A 27485-nucleotide genomic window follows, 5' to 3' on the forward strand; every position below is an offset into this window, starting at 1 on the left:
GTCCTGCCTGGCCCCAGCTCCTGGCACCTTGGAAAAAAAAGCCCCGACTCACTGGGTGCTGCCAGGCAGGGGGGCAATCACTGCTGCCCCCCACGGCCCCACACCACGTGGGAGACTCTGCCTTGAGCTCCCCAACCCAGCCCACTCTCCCAGCCCCCCCATGGCTGCCTTGCCCGCTCCGGCTCCTGGCCCTTGAAAAAAAGAAAAAAAAAAGCCCAGACTTACCGGCTCCTGCCCAGCAGAGGCAGTCCCCACTGCCCCCTGCTGCATGTGGGGCTATACACAAGCCCCCAGAAGCCTCAAGGCCACTGCAGCAGCTGGTGAGTGGGGGGGGGGAGGTTGTTTTTTTTCTTAAACGACCGGTATCTGGGGCGAGCGGGGCAGCCATGGGGAGGCTGGGGGAGTGGGTGGGGGCTGGGGGGCTCGTGGCAGAGCCCCCCCATGCAGCGTGGGGCAGTGGGGATTGTCCCCCCACCCGGCAGCAGCTGGTGAGTGGAGGCTTTTTTTAAAGGGCCAGGAGCTAGGATGGGCAGGAAAGCCATGGCGGGGGGAGGGGGCTGGGGGAGCAGGCAGGGGATGGGGCCTGGCAGGGGTCCCCCCATGGTCCCCTTCCCCCTCCTCCAGCCTCCCCTATCTCACCCCCTAATTACCAGCATGAGTCTGGGTCCAGCTCCCTGCTGCAGCTGGTGGGCACTGCCCAAATCACCGAAGCTCTACGAATCTTTTCCAAATCAATTCAGAGAGTTTCAAATCAATTCAGACCTTTTAATTGGTACCCTAATTTGATTCGGATTTGGAGATTTGGCCACCGAATTGGGCCAAATCTCTTCTGAATAGAATCAGCACCTGAAGCTTCGCACAGCTCTAATGTCTGGCCACAGCCTCAAAAGCCCTTGAATAAGATCAGTAAATAATGTATGTTTACTGAACATTATTTGTAGACTAAAGAGTAGATTCCATGGAAAATACACACTATATTTACAGTTGCCAGTGCAATTTCAGAGCATATGAGTATCCACAGTACTGAGTGACAGTAGACTCTTCAGAAGTGATGAGTAAGTGATGTTATATTTACTTTATTTGCTTATGATATTTCTGTGATTTCCACCTCTCTTGGACCACAGTGGGCCCTCAATCTCACTACCTGTGCTCTTAGCTCATGGGATGATTTAATATTTTACAAAATAAATTCTATTAAGAAATATGCTGAACCAGACCTGTTACTATAATGCAGGGATTAGCAATTTATAGCTCACAGGTCAGATCTAGCCCATGAAGCCACTAGATCTGACCTACAAAACTGGGGGTGATTTGGTGGTGTTCGATGGATGGGGGGCTTTTTCTATACTAGGCTGTGGCTGACCAGCGGGGAGCTTCACCAGTGCCACACTGTGGCTGGGAGGCAGGTAGAAACATTGGTGGTGGCAATAGCCGGGTCCTATCGCCGGCCAACCTTGAACCCAATCTGGGTCATTTCAGCTTACTGCTCGAAAATGTTGCTGATGCTGCTTTAATGAAATAATCACCGTCAAAAAAGTCAAACACATAACTTTTTTTTACCATTTTTGTTCCCAGAGGACCAAGTCCCTGTTTCAGTAAAGGCAACAGGAATTTTAGATCAGGATTTGGTCCATATTAAATATTCAAAATTGTTCCTTAAATAACCTACTGAAACACCAATGAAATTTACCTGGAGAGTTCTGAGGTGAGGACACTGGGGAGCCTCTTGGGGACTGGCAATAACTGGGATGAAGTAAGGCATGTGGCGGCACATATGACATTATCTCTTCTTCAAACAAACTGGTAAAAAGGAACAAGAGAAGATAGACAGTGTTTATTTGACCTAAGACTCTATTCTGCTTACTAGCAACAGACATCTGACAAAGTCCTCCAAATCCAATCTGGAGCCTAGTGATGAGGGTTCCAGTCCACTGCCAGGGTTAGGTCTATATTTTACATTAGACAGTCATCGGTTAAAAAAACAGAAATAACCCTAGCAGCAAGGACCAGAAGCTAGGACTTTCTTCCTCCATGGGAGTGCTCACATCATTGGGCTACCAACTCATGCTGCCTCTTGTTTCTTTTCCTTCTGGTTCTGTAAATCTAAATAAAATATATAGGAACATTACACTGCTTTCCTAACTTACCCCACCTTTCCTTTTACATCACTATTTACATCACTGTCATTCTTACAGATAACTTGACAAATAACTCACCAGTTTGGTGACTGTTCTGCTGCACACTTCAAAAACATAGAAATCTATAATGCATCTCCTTAGCACAAATGATTTCTATTAGGATTTTTCTACAAAGCAGGTTCATCCCAAACCAAAGCCTTTTTTGGTTACAGTGACTACCTGTTAGTTTAGTTTATATGATTTTAGAAGGCAGGTTAAAATAAAATAAAACCTGAAAAATCAAATGAAAGCTGTTTTAGGGGATTTTATGCTATTTGTCTCCTTTACAAATTCATTGCATTAATTATTGGATTTTCACAGAAGAGAGATATCAATTACAAAAAATCATATTACTTTATTTCCATTACAATAATTGTTTCCGAATAATAGAAAAGACATTCATAGCAATGGCAATAATTAGCACTATCTTTATTAAAATAAAAATACAGTGAAACTAGTTTTATAGGTTATAAAATGATGTACTTTTCATGTTTGGTGTACTAATAATAACTTTCTATGTGTTTTCATTTAATTCTCTTCATTCTGATTTTAAATAGTGTCAACACAGCTTTAGAAGGAGATATTAATATTTTTAATGTTTTACCTATGGACAATTAAGATTTTCCCAGAAGAGCACAGTACAATTTTTTTCAAATATACTCTGAATGCGACTACAATGTGGAGGACCTAATGAAGACTGAGGTCTTAACTGCCTACTTTTCTAGATTAATAATCAAATGGGCCTTACTAAAGTGTAACTCCCCATTCCTTAAGAGCTGTAACCAAATTTCCCATGAATAAAAAGAGCAAAATCAGCCTGTACAGCTCAGAGGTTACAAGCTCAATGTTCAACTCGGATATTAAAATTATATGTCAAGCACTAGCATTCAATAACATGGACCCTCACAAATCAGCGCTAAACAGAAAACCCCCTTGAACAGTGAAGGATTAAGAGCAAAAGCTTTACTTGTGTGAAAGTCTGAAACACACTAATCTATACTTAGACCTTTTAAGAATGGCTATAAATGGAAAAAATTTAAAGGGTACAGGACAAGCCCATTTACTTTTTTTCTTGCATTGAATTCTTATATCAGACTGTATAGCAGCGGGTTTACATTTTTCTTGCAGTACTGTTTTCCTCAGATAATCACTTTTTCCCCCCATTCTGACAAATGTGACCTTCATGCCAATAACTAACATCCAGAAACTCAACACTACGTAAAGCCAGTGTTAATATTCTGCTGCAGCTCCCCCAGCTGCAACTCGAAGAACTGGAAACACATTAAGGTAAGTAAACGGGTGCACACAATACATCAAAAGGCACTTCACAGCACATTCCACACATTTGTAAGGAAGCAATGCTACCTACCTCAGTAACATGACAAGGTCTGCATCACTGGATAGACGCACCAGCCCTGGGGTTCCCTCTGTTCGAATAAACTGAATCTTCTCCCTGTTTATGCAAAAAAAGGGTTCCAAAATGTCTTTTGCAAACAAGACACCAATGTATACCAAAGCAACAAGAAAAAGTGCTGGATATATCAAGAAAATCTCTGGGTTATGCCTTTGTATTTCAGACACCATTATTTTTGGTGCCACACCATGTCCATGTGAGCAATAGAATCCTACAACCAAAAAATCCTAATTTGTTCTCAAGCATGTTTCGCCTGTTGCCTCATCTCTCAGAAGCTCAGGCTGCTTCAAGTAACACAGCCATCCAACCAATACAAAAAATCAATCCTTCAAGTTAATGCTAGTTGTGGCCCTGAATTCAAAGCAGGAGGCTGAGCCCTGAGGGAGAACACTGCTATTCTGAAAATGAAGTGTTTAAAGAGGTACTCTCCTTTTCCCCTCTTACTATAAATTCAAGCTCTACATTACAAGATCATTTGTGTTTTTAAAGCAGATTTTACACATAACACTGTCCTAAGGATTCTTCAAAAACACCTTGTTCTCTCTCTCTCTCTCTCACCCTGTGCCCAAATCTAAGTGGGTCACTATTCCAAATTCTATGCCTATTAAATGCTGTGCAATGCTGTTGTTTATTAGGCTGAATATTCATTAGAATCTCTCACGTGTGCCTTTGGAACTCTGACACAGGACAATGCTTGTGGTTTTGCATTTCTTTTTCTCCCTCTTTTTCTTCCTTTTGAAGCCTCAATTGCTTTCAACACTAATGAGCCCAGGTGTCTTCCATGTATTATAATACTATTCCAATGTGAAATGTCTCTTAATTTGGTTTTACTATTAGCAAAGAAAAAAGAAACCTGGGTTGCAAAGGCTGTCTAATGCTAATGAAAAATAAATTCAAACAAACAGTCACAGAAAAGAACCCACCTTAACAAGTGCTTATGAGAATAGTGTTTACTACTACAGTACATTCTACAACAGTGGTGTCCGATTCATCCGGTCCCACGAGACATATTTTGGCTGCAGTTAGATGGCTATACTGTTTATATGACAACAGCTTGCTAGCAGCAGCACAAACTTCACCCTGTCTCGGCCCTGAATTAGAAGGATCATCTCTGGAGTGAGAAGGGAGCTCACTAGGGCTGTGCAAAGCTTTGGTCCCCAATTCGATTCAGCGGAGATTTGGCCCGATTTGGTGGCCAAATCTCCAAATCCAAATCGAATAAGAGGACACTTTAATCTCTCTGAATCAAATTGGAACCCTCCAAATCAATTCAGAGAGATTTGGAAAGATTGAGACATAGAGAGACCTTTAAGTGTTTTCTCTAAAGAGGCTCATGAGTGCTGCGATGCTGGGGTGGGATGGAGTGTCCCACAGGAGCACGGGGGGGCTCCCCAGTGCTCTCAGCAGCAGACATGGAAGTGGACCAGAAGCACTTCTGGTCCACTTCTAGGTCTGCCACGGAGTGTACCGGGGGGCTCCCCCATGCTCCCCCCAGCACGGTGACTGGTGCCTCCTGGGTCAGGGGAGGGGCACCCAGGGTCCCCCTACAGCCAATCGCTGAGCCAGGAAGGTGTGGCAGGGAGGGGGCCCAGCACGCTCCCCAGCAGGCCCAGAAGTGGACCAGAAGTACTTCCGGTCCACTTCCAGGTTCACTGCCGAGCACGTGGAGGGCTCCTGCTCTGCACTCCCTGCACCGCAGCGATCACAAGCTGTGCCTGCTACCTCAAGGTATATAGAAAAAACTTTTAAAGCTGTGCCTATGTCCGAATCACTGATTCTCTGAATCAGCATCAAATCTTCAGATTCAGAGTCGGCTGAATCGAATCAAGGACAGTGATCCGAATCGACAAATTGAATCACTGTCCTTAATTTGGGCCGAATCCGAATCCAATAGGGCACGCTTCACACACCTCTAGAGCTCACCCTTTACATTCATGCAGACAGCCCATGTCTTCACTTTCATTCCTAACATGAGCTCCAGTTTTGATGAGGTTGTTTTTTTTATACAGGCCTTTTACTACCTGTTAAGGTACAATTCATGCTTAATTTATATAGGTACCTGTGTCTGAAGTCCTCCTCACTATTTAACAGCCTCTTGGGTTCAACTGTATGGTTTTTAAAGAGATTTGATCCTGGGCTTGCAGTTATATGATTAACAGCAGGTTAAGCACAATGTTCTTGTTCCATCATAAAAATCCCTGAATGATAATTTTGTATATGTGTTGCCCTTATCTTGTGTATTTTTACTCATCCTCCACTCCCCATCTGCTTTCTCCTTATTTATTTAAAAAATTAAAATAGTTTAGGTAAAATGTAAGGGATTATTTTCAAATTAAGTGTACTCTCTCATTTGTAAAACTGATTTTTCTCTACCCTATATTTTGAACATATTTATTATATTATTATTATTATTATTTCTATTGAGGCAGGGCCTAGAGACCCAAAACACACAAGATTACGTCCCTTTACCAATAATTGCATCAAGATATACCACGAAGCTATTCCATGCCCCAGAGATCTTACAATCTGGCATCCAGGCAGCAGGTAAATAAAAAACAGCTGCACAGTAGACACATTCTTTGCATAAGTTGGTGCAGGAATGTCCAACTGGTGACCTGCAGACTGCATGCAGCCCAAGAGGGCTTAATTTGTGGCCCTTCGGCTTCCATCTAACAGCAGCTGGAGTCTCCGGGCTCCCTCTTTATCCTCCATCTTCCACACACTGCCTCTGCCCCAGCAGGCCAGAGTGCTAAAGAAACCTATGGCCCAGGGCACCCATGTGGCATGGTACAGCAGAGGAGCCTGGGGCTGGGAAGATGAAGGTGAAGCCATGGCATCCACATACACTTAGCACTAGGAGTCACCCATGCATGAGATGCAGCAGGGAAGTGTCCACATGCAATGCAATCCAGGGGGCCAGTTGGCTTGTGCTGATGCAGCCCAGGTGGCATGCAGCAATCAGTGGACTGGCTTCAGGGCGTGAGGCCCCCAATTGCTTAAAAGTTGGACAGTCCTGAGTTAGCAGCATACATAACATTAAATCACTTTAATGTACACACACGTTTGTATGCCTTAATATCTTACCAGGATGAAGCTAGGCAAAGTCTGTTACTTATCTGCAACAGAGTCAAGAGCCATGAGCCAAATTAAAAAATTTAGACTAGTGAAATCTGTTGCACTGTGGCGTGAGATACCACCACTGGCCACCCTTTGAGAGTGGATGAAATTAGTTTGCACCTGAAAGCTACTAATGAAATATGCTGATTCACTTCATCCCAGGCTTACACGGTCATACTGCCAATTTGGGGGTCTGCTCTGGCTTCCTGTGGGCCCCCAGAAAAGAGAAGGGATTGAGAAAGAGTCAACTTCCTCTATAAGTCTGTAGGTCACAGCTACAAAATGAAGGGAGAAGAAAGAGAAGCATAGATGGACAAGAAATTTATGAGAGCAAGAAGAGAAGTGGGAAGAGCAGGTGGGGAAGTGGTGGAAAGAGGCATGAGCAAAAGGTCACATGATCGGAAGAGGGGAGGAAGAAAAGCAGGGGAAGATGGCATAAGAATATGGTGAGACAATGGGAAAGCAAGAAGAAAATTATAGAAATTCAGAGAAGGAGAAACAAGATGGGGTCACAGCAGTAGTAGGGAGAAGCTGATCAGATTAGGAATGAATAAAATAGAAAGGGTGAAATCCTGATTGTACCAATTTCAATGGGAGTTTTGCCTTCAGTGACATTTGCATTTTGCCTGACGTGCATATAAAAACAAAACAGAGTAAAACGAAACAGCTGTTGTACCTTTGGTAAGCCACAAAAAATTTCTCCAGGAGCTGTTGCCCCTTCAGAAAATAATAGCAGAGACTGCCCAGTCATTAGTTAGCATAAAAATTAAAGACACAAGCACAAAAAAACAGACTTTATAGATACAAAAAAAAAGTAATTCAAATCACAAGAGCTTTTGCCTCTGCTTCCCAAAGACCACTCTGTTCAGCCTCTCATCAAAAGCTCCAAAGATTTAATCAAAATCAAAGACCTCATGGAAAAACAAAATCACAAAATGCAGGTCAAGCTTAGCATATTCACTAAAGAAAGATTAGGAAATGCCTAATAAAGGCCAAAGAGGGTGTCTACCCAAGACCTTTACTGTGGAGATGCCTAATTAGCTCCACAGTAAACATCTCAGCATCTACATGTGTGGCCCTATTAGGCTGCAGGAAACTAATACACTCTGCAACAGATTAGTACTTGTAAATATAAGTACTATCTTCCTGCAGAGTTTTTTCATGTACAGCAATGCATGCATAGACACGGACCCAGCTAGCTGGGGCATGAGGATGCTTCAGTGCGGGAGCTGCCTGCCAGCTAGCCCTGCACTGAAGCCATACTCCAACATCATGTTGAGCTGGGTCTGAGCAGGACTGGCAGGTTGACCGCCCTAGACCCTCTGCCAGACAAAGCTGCTCTGACCCACGTCAATATGCTGCGGTCCTGGACGCATGTGTAAACACAGCACCCAAGAACAATAAACTCCAGTGTGATAGGTGCCAGAGTTTATTGCTGCACATTAATATGCATGTGTAGACATGCCCAAAGAAAATCCAGATAACCCGGAAAAGTGCCACTGTAAACAAAGAAGCTCAGAATGACCTCCATCATGTATGTTGTACAACTGTAAGTAACTTATAATGTCAAGGCAACTCCAGCTCCAGGCAACTGAATGCAAATAATAATGTTAGGTTTATTTATATGCTACCTGGCAATAGGAACACTTCCAAAAAGGTGATCCATGATCTAGTTTACTTATTTTTAAATTACAATAGTAATTTCAATTTCAAAATGCACTTCTGATAATAGAACAGGCAAATACTGTCATAGGAAAACTCTACACTGGTTAAACATGTGAAAATAATTTACCTGAAAAGGCCTTAATTCAGCCAGTTATTTAAGCATGTGCCTAACTTTAACCATCTTCAGTGGATCTTCTCAGTGTTACATGTACCAAATTAGGCACATACTCAAATATCTTACTGATTCAGTGGCTTAAAGAATCGATTAAGAAAGGGGAAGTAGAACCTTTATAAAGAAAAAAGGAATGATGTGATAGAAGTGTAAGTCCTAGATTTTGCATGGTACATAATTTTTGAAGAATGTGGTAATAGGTGATAGGCATGAAATCAAGTATTCCTTAACACAGTATATCAACTCCAAATAGTAAAGCAAGAGCAGAGATCTGGCTGGACTTCTCCAACTAACCCCAGAGTAAAACCTCAGGATCTTCAGTTCAACACAATTCTTACTCATTCTGCTAAGACAGGTTAGAAAGAAAGACATATATGTCTTCAATCTACTTACAATAAGGATATCAACCTCATACACTGAAAGTGATGTATTCTGTAACTTGTACGAAGTAACACCTTTTGTCCCTTGGTTTGTATTTTATATCTGCAAACTGCCTGATCTTGAAAAGTGAAAAGTTAGCGTGTAAGCCAGGAAGCAAGGTTTTACAAGAAGCAAAATCTGATAATGCCAATGGTCCTCTGAATAGCTTCCAATTTGCAAACTGAGAAAACCAGTGCAACAGTTAAGGATAAAACAGACTGCTGCTATTGGAGTAAAAGGAGATGAATGAAAATGAGAGACCCTTCCTGGAAATTCTTTTTATATTATCATCTGACAGGAATGGGTTTGCTCATGTTTCAAATGCAATTCCAATGGAACTAATTACCATATTTACCCGAATCTAAAACAACACTAAATTTAAGATGACTCTCCAATACTTGGATTATATACATAGAATATTATAATCTAATTATTGGATTACTGAGTGGATACCTTAATTTTCAGACATTGGAGTTTCATCATAAGACTTGTCAGGATATGTGGAGAACTGAGCCAGAATACACTGATCAAGACATGGGACTCTGACTGGGAAGTCAGACCACTGCTTACTGGCAATCTCTACTGCATAATATAAGAGATCAAAACCTGAATAACTGCTTCAGGGATCCTGGCTTTCTCCATTTAAAAATCACAAATTCTCTGATTTAAAAAAACACCAAATCCACAATTAAAATGAAATGCCACTAATATATATATATTATATATATATATATATATATATTAGTGAAATGCCACTAATATATTAATATATTATATTATATATATCAGTTGAGCACAATATTTTATTGATATATTAAAATTTTAAAGCAATTTGGAAGCCTACCAGTGCCTCAATCACTATAGCAAAATAAATTCTAAATACCTATAAATTCTGCTGTTTGAGTTTGGATTTTTTATCATGAAAAAGCAGAGCTCTCCCTTTCCCCTTTACTCACCAGGACATGGGTCCACCTGCGGTTGCCTCCTGCCCCCACTAATTTATGGCACTGAGCAGTCCTGACATACTGGTGCCCTGCCCATGCCATTGCCCCTCATTACTAACCTACAGCTCCCCAGCCCTGCTGTTGCCCCTCGCTCCTGACCCTCAGTCCCCTGGGCCCTGCTGGTGCCTCTCACTCGCCACTCACAGCCCCTCACATGCTAGAGGGCTGGGGGGAGGGCAGCAGGGAGGGCTACAGAGGTCCTGGGGGGAGGGCAGCAGAGCAGGGAACCCGAGCCTGCAGGGGGGCAGCTCACACCTGCCCCGAGCATAAATTTGGGGGGCACATGTCCCTCAGGGCCCCCCCCAGGAGTGCATGCAGGAGCAGGTAGCCAGTCTCCCCTGGCCTCTGGATGAGCCACCCATGACTCTGTCCCACTTCCCGCCTGGGCCCTGTGGCTGTGCATTCTGGCTCCAGACCCCAAACCCCATGCATTGTCCAGGTTGGGCAGCAGCCCCAGCCCAACTCCCTCCCTCCCTCACTATGGCCCCAATTCCCCTCCCCACCATGTGCCAGACTTATGTGCAGGAGCTGCTCTCCAGGCTGCAGCTATGTGCGTGTGTACATGCACACATGCACATGGAACCCCCTGCCTGACTGCCCCCTCACCCCTACCCCCCCCCCACCAGCCGCCGAAGCAGAGAGAATAGCCCGAGTTCTGCATAGTAAACTACTGAATGTTCAGAAGCAAAGAAGAAAACCTCGTAAGACTTAAAACACCCCGCTGCCTCCAGCCCCTTGCTGTCTCAAACTCTGCCAGCCTGCAAGGGGAAACCCACCATTTCCCATGCTTTTCTCCTTTAAAGGAGAAAATCCAGGTTTTTCTCCTGAAAATGAGAAAATCCATGTTTTATTGCATTTTTCCATGGTGAACAGAAAACCCAGATCCCTGATGATCATACACGTGCAGTCAAAAGTTGACAATTTTCAATTGTACCATACCCAAAGAACTTCTGGAAACACATATTTTAACATCAGTGTTTAATTTCCAGGATACCAGTTATTCGGTTTTATTGCTAAGTAATGTATACTTTTGTAATTAAATAAGTCCAAACTATAGATGAGATGCTCTCCTGTGCAGATGGTCAAAACAAAATACAAAAGGGCTTTGCTGTACTGAGTTCAAATGGTTTAACACCTTGCAGTACTAAGCTTTACATAATCTCCATATGTTTACATTAAGTATTTTAGTAATCCCAACAACAACACTATCCCTACTCATATTCTTAACTGGGGCCTGAATGGCTTTGTCTTGACCCTCTACAGAAGGGTGAATTTCTTTTAAACATCAGCTCTGTTGTACCTGTACTACATAATACCGTAACTGCCACATAGGGATGTGTGAAATGGGACATATCTGATTCAGATTTGGCCCAAATCAGGGACAGTGATTCGATTCATTGATTCGGATCGCTGTTCCCAATTTGGCCGAATCCGAGTCTGAAGATTCGATGCTGATTCAGAGAATCAGTGATCCGGCCATAGACACAGCTTTAAATGTTTTTTCTACATACCTCGAGGTACCAGGTGTGGTTCGTGAATGCTGTGATCCTGGGGCAGATGGAGCATCCCACAGGAGCATGGGGAGCCCCCCCACATGCTTGATGATGAACCCGGAAGTGGACCAGTAGTACTTCTGGTCCGCTTCTGGGCCTGCTAGGGAGCGCACGGGGCCCTGCGCCCCCCAGCTAGGCAATCAGGCACGGTGGGATCTTGGATGTCTCCCCAGACCCAGGAAGCACCAGTCACCAAGCTCAGGAGGTGCAGGGGAGCCCCCCCTGTGCACTCCCTGGCGGACCTGGAAGTGGACCAGAAGTGCTTCTGGTCCACTTCCGAGTCTGCTACCAAATGCACTGAGGAGCCCCCTGCACTCCTGTGAGACGTTCCATCTGTCCCAGCATTTCAGCATTCACAAACCACCTGGTACCTTGAGGTATGTAGAAAAAACATTTAAAGCTGTGTCTATGGCTGAATTGTCAAATCTTTCTACATCTCTCAATTCAGAGGGTTCCAATTCAATTCGGAGAGATTAAAGGGTCTCCTGATTTGATTCAGATTTGGAGATTTGGCCACCGAATCACGCCAAATCTCTGCCAAATCAAATCAGGGACCGAAGCTTCACACAGCCCTAATAATTACAAGATACCTTTCATGGCAAACTGTAGGGGATGTTTCATGGGACTGTGAAAGAATTGTATTGGTCTGTTTTGAATCACCAGTGCAACAGTAAAAATGCTGACAGACAGTGCTGGTTAAGTTCATCTCGAAAAGCTGAAAACCCAGCTTTTCAGAAAACTTGACATTTTGCCCAGCAAGATGTCCAGAGTGCAAATATCCCTCACAGTATTTGTGCCTGCATTACATTCCTGGATGCACAAATACTCAATACCACCCATGGCCACTTCTTTCCTGCATATCACCCTCTTTCACTCACTTGTAATGCTCCCTAGTATCCATTGATCCCCTAGCATAGTAGATCTAACTTTGTTTTTTAGAGACACTCTCTTCTTGTACTTCTTGTAATGGAATGACAGATGAGTATCTAACTCTCCTCCAGTTCCTTGATTCTTCCTTCAGGGCTCACCTACCTTTATATTACAGATTTTTATTTTTTTTACCCACTTTTAAAGTTATTTTTCTCCTCTTCTCTGCTTCATATTTAACAATGTATTGATTTATTGTTTTACATATATTGTGGGCCCCTTCCCTGGTTACTCCCCCTTTTCACAACTTCTCCTGAATATGAGAATGCTACACAGTTCTGGGATGGAAGAGGTGATTGGCAGTGATGGCAGAGCAGACCACATGTATTAACATGGCTGACATGAGTGCCAAGAGATGGCAAGATCAGCTTGTCAAGCTGTTGTTTTAGAGAATGGAGGGGAGCTAGATTACAATACAGAATCGTCACTGCATTTCGACTGTGTGTAGTGAAGGTATGGAGGAGGATGAGGAAGGTAAGATCAAGGGTCACGCAATTTTACTTATTTCCACTATTCCTTTCATTCCCCCAGCATCCTACCTTGGATTATTCTACTATTTCTCAAGAGAAGAAAAACATACTTTTTGTGGATAGCTGATTAGCCCAGCAGAGAACCAAATAAAAAAATAATTCAGAAGAGATTATCTTTATGGCTTTGACAAGTTGGATGCCTGTGTGGAAGCTCACGTTAGAGTAGAACTATATCACTGTCAAGGCTTGAAGCCAGTATGCAAAAGAATATATTAAAGAAACACTACAACTTTATGAATAAACACATTTCTGACAGACTGAAATTACACTAGGGTGAGCCCCAAGTTTGAATGAACTTGAGCAGCAGTCATCCAGACAATAAGTGAACTTTGGCAAAAGAAAATACTAAATGATATATTGTATTGAAATCAGAAGAATCAGAATAATTATTACCTGAGTGAATGATTCCTGGTGAGATCTGGTTGACGCTCCTGTAGAATTTCAAAGATATTGGGCTGTCGCAGGAATGCAACAATCTTGTCATTATAGGCTGCAAATGTGAACAGAAGTCATCCTACTGAACACTGATGTTATTTGTACAGCAACATAACATTTCTTGTAATATTTAAAAATGACAATGAGAATAAAGTTGAGCTTTATTTTCATTTATTACACTAACAGTACTCTATTGTAAAAAATGTCTAAATTGTGCTTTAGATATAAAAAATTATCTTGTTTATGAATCAAATCTGATTCAGAACATGCCTTCATAAAAATTAACAATGTGACTTTTTCAGATGTTTCATCAAGCAAACCATTATTTCATGTTAACCTAGTAAACATATTTGCATGACCTTACGAAGGATCTTATTATCCACTGTCCTGCATCCTGTGCTATCATGTATATCAATGCAAAATGACGGCTTAATTCACTAATTTTTAAAAAGCATTTTGGGTTGGAAAGCAATATATGCCAAGTTATTACATTACTATTGTTCAAGAAAAGAGGATTTGAATTTTTAATGGGAGTAACAGGGGCATGAATTTGAATTGATCTGACCTGAATTCTTTTCTTGAATACTTTATTGAAAGAATATAAAAAAACTACTATAATCAATATTTTTGCCCACTTTACATTGATACAAAAAACTATACAAGTTACTGGGCAATAAATAATCATATATGTTAATAATAATATATTTTTGGATTAGTCAAATGGCAGTGCTAGATAGGAATATAAACTCACAAATTAGTTAATAGTAAACTAGGTGGTATAGCACATATTTCTTATTACCATATACAAGGTAAATAGTTAGGTGCTTTGCATTTGCTTCCAACTCTATTTTTTCTTGAAGAATACCAGCCTTTATATTTTACTCATATTAATGGTCTGATCAAGTCCCACAAAACCAATACATTGAAATATATGGCTGCAAATCCATATTTCTACCCAAGCCTTAATTCATGCTGCTTTTTTGTCTGGTTATTATAATTCCAGGCACTTATGGTATGGTTTTCTTAAACTATGGACACATTACATTTGTAGTGCCACAAATGCCCTTGTAGTGCCACAAAAATAGCAGCTGGTGTGTCTACAGCTGGTGTGTCAACAGCACTGTGGGAACAACCACTATAGTGACTGGTGCCTCAGGACCAATGGCAAGAGGTGGTACGCTCACAGCAGAGGCAGCACTGAGTGCTGAGGCTTTACAAATGAATATGAGTCCATAGCCCATAGCCCTAGATTCCACAATGGTATGAGGAATAACCAGTTTTTCTGCCTTAATTATAAATTCCCTTATCTTAAGGGATTGAAAGCTTGACAGATTTCATTCCACTTCTTTGCTGTAGTGAAATAAATCAAATGTATAAATATTTATTGCTGTACAAATTTACGTTCAAAATTGTGTATCTTGTATACTCTTATACTCTTGCTAACTTTCTATACTTTTGTAGCTCCGCTGTTTCATCACTGAGAACTAAATCTCCCTTCCCCCTACTCATGATTTTGATGCATCACATCAAAACACAAGGTGGAGCTTTTCTTTCAGCTCTTCAGCATTTATTTAACAAACACCATTTACACAGCTGGACACATTTCTGATGACGTGTGCAATTCTACCACCGGACAGACAGGCAGCCAACTTGTATTTTTCTGTGTTTCTAAACTACCAAGAGCAAACATGTGCAACATGGGAGTAGGCTTCAGTTACTAGTGAAGCTTCCAAGGACAACTATCAAACAACAGAGCCCAAATTATTGGAAAACTATTTAAAATACAGTTGTCAATGACCATCTTAATTCTTTGTCATTATTTGTCAGTTTATGCCAAAAAAAAAATGAATTTAAAGTATTTCTTTAACATATGTATATATCTTTAAAGTGGTTCTAGCTACCAAGTTAGTGCCTATCCAAAGGTTTTGTGCCTATTCCATTGTCAATTATTCAACCACCGTTAAAGTATCTTTGTTCAATATAGCACAAATCCTAAACCTGAATAAAGCAGCATGGGAAAGGAGGTTAAATTGTGATTGTCAAGTAACATGCCACTGAACCAAAAGCCAATCATAGTCAATCAGATGAATAAATCTTGAGTTTTTTGCACAGTATGACAGCTGTTAAATTCAATTACTTGAATTCTGTTCTTTGTGGTATCGAACTCAGTAAGGTTGTGGGTATGTAACTGGGAACTGAATTTAGGCTACTGACCAATTCCAAGAAGACTTCTAGCCTTTGGAAAGTCTGTGAAATAAAAACTCAGAGTGGAATCCAGGTTGATAAAGAATCTGGCCCACTATCTGAAACTTTTCTGCCTCCTTTTCAGGGAAAGTTAAACAGGAATTTCAATGCAAGGAAGCCTTTGTTTTAACTAGCAAACATTTCCACATTAACATGACCCTGCACGGAAACTTTTCCATGTACACAGATGGAAGTTCCTTAACAGAAAGTGCTGGTAGATAGGTTGAACCATTATACAAAGTACAACACCAAACAGAAAAACCCAAACAGGGAACCCTGACATGCATAGTTAAATCAAGATAGGCCTCTCTGAAGAGAATCATGTGCACTGACATACCCACTGGAACAATGTCCTGATACTGCGCTCTACTGACTGTATTAAATGTGCTTGATGGTCTTGGTAAAACTGGTGGTCCTGAATGACGGGAGTCCTCTCCTACCTAAAAATACAGTAAGAATTAAGGTCAGCACCAAGCAAAACATGGCTGTCTTCAACCTAGCTTCAATCCATCAAAGCACTTAAGTACATGATCAGTCATATTAATACGAGTATGGTTACTTATGTAAATTGAAGTTAAGCACATACATAGGAACTTTGCTAAATCAGAATCAATATCCCCACTAATTGCAACATCAGGAATTATCTGTAACGGAAGAAAATTATGAAAACTCAGCATCTACTATATTGTGTTTATGCAATCTAAGGAACAAGAAACATTCATTTGGGGCATTGTTCCACACACTTCCAACACAGCGCTGAGCACCTTTAATTAGTAAACCATGCTAATTAAAAGCACCCACACATCATGTGTATCAGTGGCGTAGCACACCTTCATGCTGAGAAAAGGCAGCGGTGCACTTTGAACTAAAGCACATAGAATATGTTTTAATTCAAAGCACACCACTGCCATTTTCTTAGTGCAGAGGCGCTCTGCATCACTGAACCACAACGCGCAAGGCTGCCAGAGAGCATCAAATTACATGCTCCAGCAGACTCGATTAATCGAGACTGCTCCAATGCACTAGATGTCCAGAGTGTTGAAGCAGGCTCCCCTTCTTGTGTGCAACTGCTCTTGGAGTTTCTTGGCATTGTGAGGTTCTATATTTACTGCTTTTCAACTACCTCTAACTTCCAGCTGTGGCAAGTCAATCTGGGTTTTTAGAACTAAGATTTCTTCTTTAATTCCTTGCATTTTTTTAAACCAACAGAAAATATTTCTGTGATAACTGCCATTAGTTGAGTTTGCCAAGTCTAACTCACTGGGGACAATTTTGTGAACACGGTATCAGTAAATGGAGGAATGAAAGTCAGCCTGCACTCTGCAGGACAAACAGAAATAAAAAGCTGTAAAGGCACATTTATTTCATCACTGCAGAGAACAGATAAGATTTTGAGTTTTCACAAGGAGCACAAATGTGTTACACATATGTAGTTGCAGTATTTTTCACTGTAAAACCACATCCTTTAGTTCCTAGTAGTGACCATGATGTCTGAGCAGCTTCTGCAATATGCTGTTGTGAACTTAATATTGTTGCATTAACATTAATTTTTTGCATTTAAAAATGAAATGTTTGTTATTAAATTGCCCTTTGCTTAATATATGCACGAGGGTGCTTCAGTGTGGGGGCTGCCTGCTGGCTAGCCGCACACTAGAGCACGCTCGTGCCCCAGCCATCCCTTTTGCAGCATCCTGAGCCAGGTCAGAACAGCCCTGTGGTGGCAGGCTCACCCCCCAGGCCCTCTACCAACCAGAGCTGCACTGACTCAGCTCAACACACTACAGTCCCTAGTACATGTGTAGACATGGTGCCCGAGAGCAATAAACTTTGGTGTGGTAAATGCTGTATTTTATTGCATTGCATTAATAAGCAAATAGTACAAAGATGCCCAGATAGTGTCATCCATATGCCATTCACCCCTCCCTACCTCAACCTAAACCATCCCAAAGGTGGAAATTGGCAAGGAGGGCATCAAGGATGGGAAAACCTTCCCACGGATTGGCCCCGAACGTGGGGAGTAAAAGAAATCTTACAATTGTGCTGAAAGAAAAAGCAATAGAGCTGAGATGTGATCTTATAGTATTTACATCTGACATAAATATGAATAATATAATTGATTCAAAGGCTCCTAGTAATGACCTAGTTCAAGAGCTATGTAATCAAAACCCCAATACAGAATTTTATTATATAGGATTTTACAACATTTCTCATTTGAATCCATATTCTAAATATTTATAATTTTACAAATTACATGTAATATCATATGGACCACAAGTGTCTGGTATTCTGTTCATGGTAACAGGAATATTTACATTTACTTTTCTATGATGCTAAGGCTTAACAGGGCATTATGAATAATATTCTTTTGCTACATCAATGATTCCCAACATTTTTAGACTTATGGCACCCTTCAGAAAATTTCAGCTCTTAGTTCTCACTCACTTTTGACTACACAAAAACAATAGAGCAAGTCTTCTGTTGCAAAAAACTAGGAAAAACCAAAACAGGTCAGAGTGCTTTTTGCCACCCCAGACTCCTATTTGAAACCTCTGGGTTTATCTTGTGAATCATGTTTGCACACATAACAGTGCTAAAATTGTGTGGCACTCTGTGGTACCCTGGGTTTAGAATCACTGAGCTACATGAAACCTACCTATTTCCTTAGACACTTCCCTAGTCAGTGTAAATTACCGTAGGAAGCAAAAAGCTGGTTGCTGCTGTCTTAAAGAGCCCTCATGTGGTTTAATGGGTAACTACAATATAACAACAATAAATACATTACGATTGAATTCATTATCGAATCGTACCTTTGAGGGTCTTAACTAGTGAGAAGAGAGGTTATAATGTTGGCAGATTGATCACACCGGTGGAACAATTAAAATACTGAAAAATAATGAATGTTTGCATGGAATTACATTCAAATATTCAAAACGGAAAACCTGGAGGTGAAGATTAGGCTTACCTCACCCGCACTATGGCTGCGTTGTCTGGTTAAATGCTGCCGATGAACTAATGCACTAGTGGGCCTGCTACTCTGCAAGGGAAGCCGGGGATCGATGAATGTGGTGGTGCGAGAATTGTGGTCAACAAAAAAAGCCTGGAGGAGGAAAAAAACAAAGCGTTCACTCGATCTGAGCCAACATGCACTGTAAACTAGGCCATTTCTAACTGCACCTTCCCTGCAATAAGCATACTTGCCAGAGGGAAAGCAGCCGTAGGTTAAATACAGAAGATCTGGATTCTAGTCATTACTTTAAGAAGTTACTTCATTTTACTGTACCTCATCTTCCCCTTCTGCAAACAAGAATAACATCCCCCAGCTCATAGGGGAGTTATAGGGCTTACTGGCTTAACCCACTAACATTTTATAAGGCAGTCATGTATACTCAGTTGGAAAGCATCACAGAAATGCCAAATTATATCATGGTATAATTGTTCAAGAAGAGAGGATTTTAATTTTTTACAGGAGCAACAGGGTCCAGCAATTCATTTTCCTTATAAGCAGCCAAAAGGAGGTCACTTAATGGCAACAACATGGCTCTTTAAAAGCTATTTACCTTATGAATATGAACACAAGTGGGTGTGTATGTATTTTAAGCCTATGATTATGGTTCTATGACACAATGTGATTACAGGTTTGTTCACTGTCTTCCTGCTGAAATTCTTCATGGTTGAACAACCTACAAAACTCAGCTCGGGTTGCAGAGAACATACTGCTAAAATGTGATTAAAAATTCAAGACAGGTCCAAGGGTTTCATGGGATGAGAAAAAAAACCGTGAGTCTTGTTTGACTCACCATTTTCTGAAACAGGACCACATGATCATGAGGAAACTCAGAAGCTACAGTACAATTAGAGCAAAAAGTCTCTGTATTTCAAGATTAAAACTTGTTCCAGTTTTAGTGTGGCTCTGGGGAAACACTTGCTTGCTATTCTCATGCTTTTGTGAGCCTTTAGCCATGGTGAAAAAAACATAGAGCTATTTCAGAAGAATATTTAAGTTCAGGGAGAAGGATTTACAGCAAAACAAAACACTGAGGAAGAAAGGAATATAAATCACAAAGCAGTTAGTGTGGCTTGTTAATATTACTGCTATTTTTCTATGCTTGAGAGGCATTCAAACACGATGCTTATGAAAATAGATAGGTAGACACTAAATCTATTCAATCTAAATCCATTAAGTGTGAAGACCTGCTTTTTTTCCCCGCCTTCTCCGGAGTTGGCAATTTGGGTCTATTGAGAAGAAACCAGTTCCTCTTCTGAGCAGTATGAAAACAAACAGACAGAAGAACAGATGTGTTATACCAGTGCAGAGTGAAGCATTACTGTTTATTATAACAGGGATCAAGGTACAGCAGGGCAGGGGGTATCACTGATGCAAGTCAGTGCAGCAAGGCACTGCTCACGTAGACTGGGGGAAAAGGGGAGATTCTGGGGCCTGCCCCATGGCATGTAGCCTGAGTAGTGAGAGGCCCAGGAACAGCACAGAAGTTAGACACACTTGATTTAGCAGAATGTTTCCTGGGTAATAAACTGTAAAACGTGTTTGATAACTGCAATGTGTTAATAGCAATCTTTGAGCTTTACTGAGCTTTGAGCTTTTGCATTTGGCAGAGTCCACTTTTGCCAAACAGTGATGTCATTTGTGGCACCAGTAATGTAGAATCCAGGTATTATAGAAGTATGAAAGCAAAGTGAAAACTGTTTTAAAATCTCAATGCTGGTCTTAGAAGTGGTGGGGTGGCTGCTGTTGAATGGACCCAGGAGTCCTAGGTGCTTATGCTCCTGGTTGATGCATTTACTTTTCCCTGCTAGCAGGTACCCAGAAATATTTTGAAAACTCCACTGTCTAATATTTTATCTAATTGGATTTACCAATATTGTAAAGAAAGTAAGTCTACTTTCATTAGCTCAAAGTCTGAGTTCAACAGATCAACCTTATGGTATAGTAGAATTAGAAAAAACATCAATAAAAATACTGATTCAACAGAAAAGAGAATTCTGCTTGGAGTCATATTGCACAAATCTCTGACTTAATGTGGCAATCTAACACAGTATGTAATACTTTTTCATGCATACACTTAAATAAGATATGCTTAAAGACTATATTAAAAATGATCACATCTTATTAAGCACGAATGTTTGTAGGCATGCCAGTGGCAACCTACTATATAACAAAGCATATATTTACTATACTGAAAATCCATTAAAGAAAATCATTGTAACTTCAAAGCTCAGTTAATCTGGATACTGAGATCACAGCTAGAAACTCAGTCTAGCACAAAAAAGAAAACTAAATCTAACATTATGGAAATTCCCACCACTGCTCTGAAGAACAAAATTTACAATGGTTAGACAAGAGTCTTGGTACCTTGGCTTGGCCAAAAGCTACATGTATATCACCAAGCCCTATAGCTGTTTAAATAAAAAATTAGCACTCTAAGTAAAAAGCTGTGAATGCTCATTAAAATAGTTTAATTCTGATGTTTTTCATTTGTATAATATTTTATAATATATGCACACAAATACACACAAGAAAATAGGAAGTAAAGTATTTTAACAGGCATTACAAATATGTTCAAGTTAATATCCATAAATATATTTAATGCATCTTTAAATACGTTAAATTTAACTGCATTATACATACACATACAGATATATATATGTGTGTATGTGTGTATATATATATACACACATATGTATGTATACACACACACATATATACACACACATATATACACACTTACACAAATGTATATACACACATATACACACACACGTGTATATACACACATATACGCACACACATATACACACATATACGCACACACATATACACACATATACGCACATGTATATACACATACACACACATATATACACACAGGTATACACACACATATATACACATTTACACACATGTATATACACATATATACGCACATACACACATACATACACGCGTACACACATACGTATGTATACACACACGCATATATACACATACACGCATACACACATATGTATGTATACACACACATATATACACATACACACACACGTATGTATACACACACGTATATGTATACACACATACACACACACGTATGTATACACACACGTATATGTATACACACATACACACACACGTATGTATACACACACGTATATGTATACACACATACACACGTATACACACACGTACACACATACACACACGTATACACATACACACACGTATACACATATATACACAGACATACGTATACACACATACACACACGTATACACATACACACATATACACATATATACACAGACATACGTATACACACATACACACACGTATACACATACACACATATACACATATATACACAGACATACGTATACACACATACACACATGTACGTATACACACACATACACATATATACACAGACATACGTATACACACATACACACATGTACGTATACACACATACATACACACACATGTACGTATACACACATACATACACACATATACATGTATACACACATACATACGCACATACACACATCTGTATGTATATACACACATACACACACATATATATACACACATACACACATATGTATGTTCACACATATACACACATATATACACACACATACACACACGTATGTATATACACACATGTATGTATACACACATATACACATGTATACACAGATATACACACATACACACATATGTATACACACACATACACACGCATATGTATGTATACACACATACACACAAATGTATGTATACACACATATACACACATGTATATACACACACATATACACACATGTATATACACACATATACACACATACACATATGTATATGCACACACACACACATATGTACACACATGTATACACACATATGTACACACACATGTACACACACACACACACCTGTATACACATACACACATATATACACACACATACACACATGTATGTATACATACACACATATATATACACACATACACACATGTATGTATACATACACACATATATATACACACATACAGACATATGTATGTATACACACATACATACACACACATATGTATGTATACACACATACATACACACATCTGTATGTATATACACACATACACACACACAGACACAGACACATATATACACACACATACACACATGTATGTACACACACATAACATGTATGTGTATACACACATATACACACATGTATGTATATACACACACATACACAGACATACACACACACGTATACACACATGTATGTGTATACACACATATACACACATGTATGTATATACACACACATACACACACATACACACGTCTACACACGCACATGTATGTATACACACGTCTACACACGCACATGTATGTATACACACATGTACACACACATGTATGTATACACACATGTACACACACATGTATGTATACACACATGTACACATGTATGTATACACACATGTACACATGTATGTATACACACATGTACACATGTATGTATACACACATGTACACATGTATGTATACACACATGTACACATGTATGTATACACACATGTACACATGTATGTATACACACATGTACACACACACACATATAGACATATATACACACATGTATATACACACACATATATACACACACACATATAGACATATATACACACATGTATATACATACACACATATATACACACACACACATACACACACATATATGTATGTATATACATACGCACATACACACACACATATATGTATATACATACACACACACACATATATGTATATACATACACACACACATATACACACACACAATACTCAATTTGACTGTCTTTAAATAATGAATTCAACAATTAAACCATAAACAATCACTTTACTGTATGAAAAGTTTTAATACAAAATATATGTATATACATTTACATGTATTCCTGACTCTACACTATCAGCCTACATACGTTGTGAGAGAGGGAATACACAAACACAGATACAAAGATGCTTTTTAGTTCAGACCCCAAGATTTCAGAAGTCCTGTGTATTAATCTCCACAGAGTTCAATCAATGTACCTCAGTTCACAAACAAACAGAGAAGAGAGGGAGGATAACCATTTGGGAGTAGGGGCAGCTTCTTCTCTTTGCCCCATACATGTTTACTCTGTGATGCTTTTGAAATCAACTTTAATGTATTTGTAAGTTAGTGGGCAACTGAAAAATCATGGAATGTGTCTTAATAGCTGCACAAGAGGATAAAGGTGTGTTCATTCTGAGCATGAGAACTAAACCAAATGGAAGAAATATTTATATATTGTGGTATAGCCAGAAATCTCTCTCCCTCTTTGGCCAAGCAGCGCAAGAAGCGTTGTATAGTTCAGTTATTCCTAAACTAGGAAAAGGAATGGGAATGTGATGGGATAATATAGGAGAAAAAAACCCCATAAAGCAGACTAAAGTAACTGATTGTCACTTTACAGTAGGAAAAAACGTTTTTTTACAATGCTGGATCCAATGCCCAATTTCAGCACACACGACCAGAAGGGGCAGTGCCAGGCCCCAGTGCCCTATCCTGGTGGGAGGGAGGAGGCTGAGAAGTGGGCTGCCAGCCCCCAGGATTCAATCCCAGTGAGAAGAGAGTACAAAGGGGCAGCACCAGCACCTGAGGACCCAATCCTGGCACATAGGGGGCAAGAGGAAGTGGTGCCATCCCTCCCCAAGGCCCAATCCTGGTGCACAGGTAGCAGCGGTTCTGAGCCCCATCCTCTATCAGGCCCACAGACTCTCTACCTAGCCTGAAGACAGTCCCTGTGCTACCCACCTGGTCTTAGAGCCAAAAGGTCGAGCACCACTTGTTTAGACAGATGTTTCTGTCTTGAGAAAGGGGTTCTATTAGATGACTTCCAGAGGTTCCCTTCAAGCCCTATGATTCAATGATTTTTTTATTCTCTTAGTTTGTTCATAGTGCTAATAAAAATTTATTTCTCATCAAAACTCATATCTCTATTACTTCCTCATATTCTAAATCTATATATGCTTATTCCTTCCTACGCTCCTGCGAAAAGATTAAGAAAAAATCCTGGGTAATGATACCACAAAAAAGGCCACTGCAAACTGTAACTGGTCATCCTAGCTTTCTTTAATTTTTTAATTTTTTTTTATAACTTTGAAGACGATACGACCGCATTTAATACAAAGTCATATAAAAAGTAAGTTTAATTTTCCTGTTTTCAACAGGACCCAATAATACTTTTCTAGAAATAAAAAGAAGCACTTCCAATATCCCATTAACTTAAAGTAAGAAAAATTAACGTAGAAACCCAGGAGAAAAATTAAACTGCCCCTGGCTGAAGAAACCACAGCATAACTTTACTAATAATGAATGTTTCTCATCCAGTGAATGGTCATTTAAAAATAATTAAGACCTCTATACATCAAACTCTAACTTTAAAGTATAAAAAGTCTTGCAATACAACCACCCAAATCAGTTATTAGTTGGCAAACTATCAACAAACACTTTCTATCAGTATTTATTGCCCCATGCAGCCCAAAACTGATCTAATTCCCAAAACTAATCTGGTCTAAATGTATTATATTTCTTCTGAGAAGCTGATCATTATTGGCTGTATGTAGTACTTAGATGTTCCTTCAGGGACATCAGGTGCTGTTTAGGAAAACAAATATAGTGGCAATAAATTCTGTTTGAGAGATTTTGGGGAGAAAGAAATTGAACTTTTATAAAAAGTCCTAAAAATCAAACCAACATGGCTTAATAGATTTTAAAGTTGCAGAAAAAGCACAAAAGCATAATAGGCCAGTGTGAACAGGAAAACATCCTAAGAAGCCAACAGAGCTACATGCATTCGGCAGAGGATTCTACCTTTCTACAGTTTGGGTATGTGCAGATGTTCACCATACCTTACTTTAAGCCATGTAATTGTAGATCGGGAGTGACATGTGCAAACATTTGCTGGTGTGGGAGCCATGCTAGGAACGTGGAGTAAGTCAGGGTAGGAGGAGGGATGGGCAGGATAAGAGGGCAGCAGGGGACTAGTGAATTCACAGTGGGGTTTGGTAGGTTGAGGGAAGAGGGGACTGATAAGTATGTGGGGGGGATGGGTCTGCAGGGGGTGGGGTCAAGGACTAAAAATAGCCCAGGTCAAAGTATGGGGGTGAGGTGGGAGTCTAAAGAAGAGCCGAGTCCAGGAGCTGGGGTGAATGGCTGGGTTTTCCCAGCCCCAAGGCCAAACTCCAAACATGTGCAGACATTCACTAAATCATTCCCAATCTAATTTAGATCAGTCCCACTATTCTTTGCCCAGTTAACCTCCTTGAACATCTGCATAGTTTGGCATTTAAAGGGACCTAACTCGAGTACCCTTCTCAATAATACTCCCTCAGTACAGACAAGATATATCATTCTGTGCAAGGCAGGAGGAAGGAAAATGGCCACAGTAGCACTTTCTCTATGGGAAAGATTAATCATTTCTCTAGTTGTCTCCACCCTGGCTTCTTTTAAAGCAACTCTCAATTCCATCAGTATAGAGACTAAATCCAACCAGACTTCTATTTGCATTCCAGTTACCTTGCCCTGATGGTCATGTTTCATTTCCCAGCCTCTTGGCAGCTCCAGCTGTTTGTTAGCAAACATATTAAGGAAGCCCACCAGATCACGATTATGTTGGTAGCGCTCAAAATGGTGGGTGTCCCGCCGGACTTTGGTGATCATGTGCTTTAAACACGTGTTGTTTGTAAACATGCGGTAGGCACTCTGAAAAATCCATCAGAAAAATAAATACATTTCTGAAAAGAAAATCAGAATTAAATATCTATATAGGAAGGCCATTAGTCGAACAATTAGAATCCATCCATTCTAATGAACAGACAACAGATTGAGACCCAATCTGATGCAGTCTCCAGTGAGGTTAACAGAAAGATCTCTACCGAGTTCAATGTTGTCCAAGAGTAATACCACTGAAGACAAATGGCCTGCTCATGCATTTAAAGTTATTAACGCACATTTGCGATTTGATAAACTGGACCCTCAACAACTAGATCAATGCTTATATATCTATAAAGCTCATATACTTTAAAGGAAGAAAGGTAGAATAGTTAGACCTTATTAAGTGAATTTGTCCTAATATATTTTATCAGAAATGATTTATTCTTGTAGGCATTTTGCAAGACATCTACATTTCAAAAACACCTAGCCTTTTCTTACTGATAGAGGCAACCTTTTTAATGTAAAAGGATGGCCTGTTGCTCAGATAAACCTTAATTAAAACACCTCCAGCTAAACAATGGTAATAGAAACAAAATTGAAAATCTTTGTTATGCATTCACTCCAATGAAGTATAATAGAGTGCATCTCTTAGCACTCCATTCACCTCACTCACATCAAGCACTGAGACTGCTTCTTCTGGCAACAAAGTTGTCTCAATTTTAGTGACTTTACAGTGCACTCCTAAGCATTCTCTTAAGGATGGTATATCAGGAAAAACTAGAAACCATGGCATACACAATGAAACTTATTAATAAGGTGTATGACAGGGTGGTAATATATTCCTCTTGGAAACTCATCAGGGACTTAAGCCAACACTTTTTCCACCTACTGGATCTTTAAAAAGATATAGGCATGTTTGATTATGGCTTTGAATAACCAAGAATAAAATATGGAAATGTAAGAAAGAAAACAAAAATTAGGTCTCAACTGTGGAGCTAAACAGAATGGTTGGCATGCACACAAGCAAACATACATCATAAAGCAAAATTAGCATTGTTC

General features: G+C 40.1%; 1 protein-coding gene across 1 annotated transcript in view; it reads right to left on the bottom strand.

The window, feature by feature from the left end:
- Window positions 1-1690: 1690 nt before the first annotated feature.
- Window positions 1691-27485, bottom strand: part of LOC132247637 (E3 ubiquitin-protein ligase HECW2-like) — a gene marked incomplete at its 3' end in the record, with an annotated part of 32998 nt that continues 7203 nt past the window's right edge. Inside the window, exons 4-9 of the mRNA XM_059720234.1 lie at window positions 26289-26474; window positions 18621-18755; window positions 15996-16098; window positions 13373-13469; window positions 3547-3630; window positions 1691-1800 (exon numbers count right to left, since the gene is read on the bottom strand). Coding sequence (XP_059576217.1) covers window positions 1691-1800; window positions 3547-3630; window positions 13373-13469; window positions 15996-16098; window positions 18621-18755; window positions 26289-26474 — 715 coding nt within the window. The remainder of the gene's footprint in view (window positions 1801-3546; window positions 3631-13372; window positions 13470-15995; window positions 16099-18620; window positions 18756-26288; window positions 26475-27485) is intronic.

The sequence above is a fragment of the Alligator mississippiensis genome, unplaced genomic scaffold, assembly GCF_030867095.1.
Source record: "Alligator mississippiensis isolate rAllMis1 unplaced genomic scaffold, rAllMis1 scaffold_148, whole genome shotgun sequence".
Lineage (NCBI taxonomy): Eukaryota > Metazoa > Chordata > Crocodylia > Alligatoridae > Alligator > Alligator mississippiensis.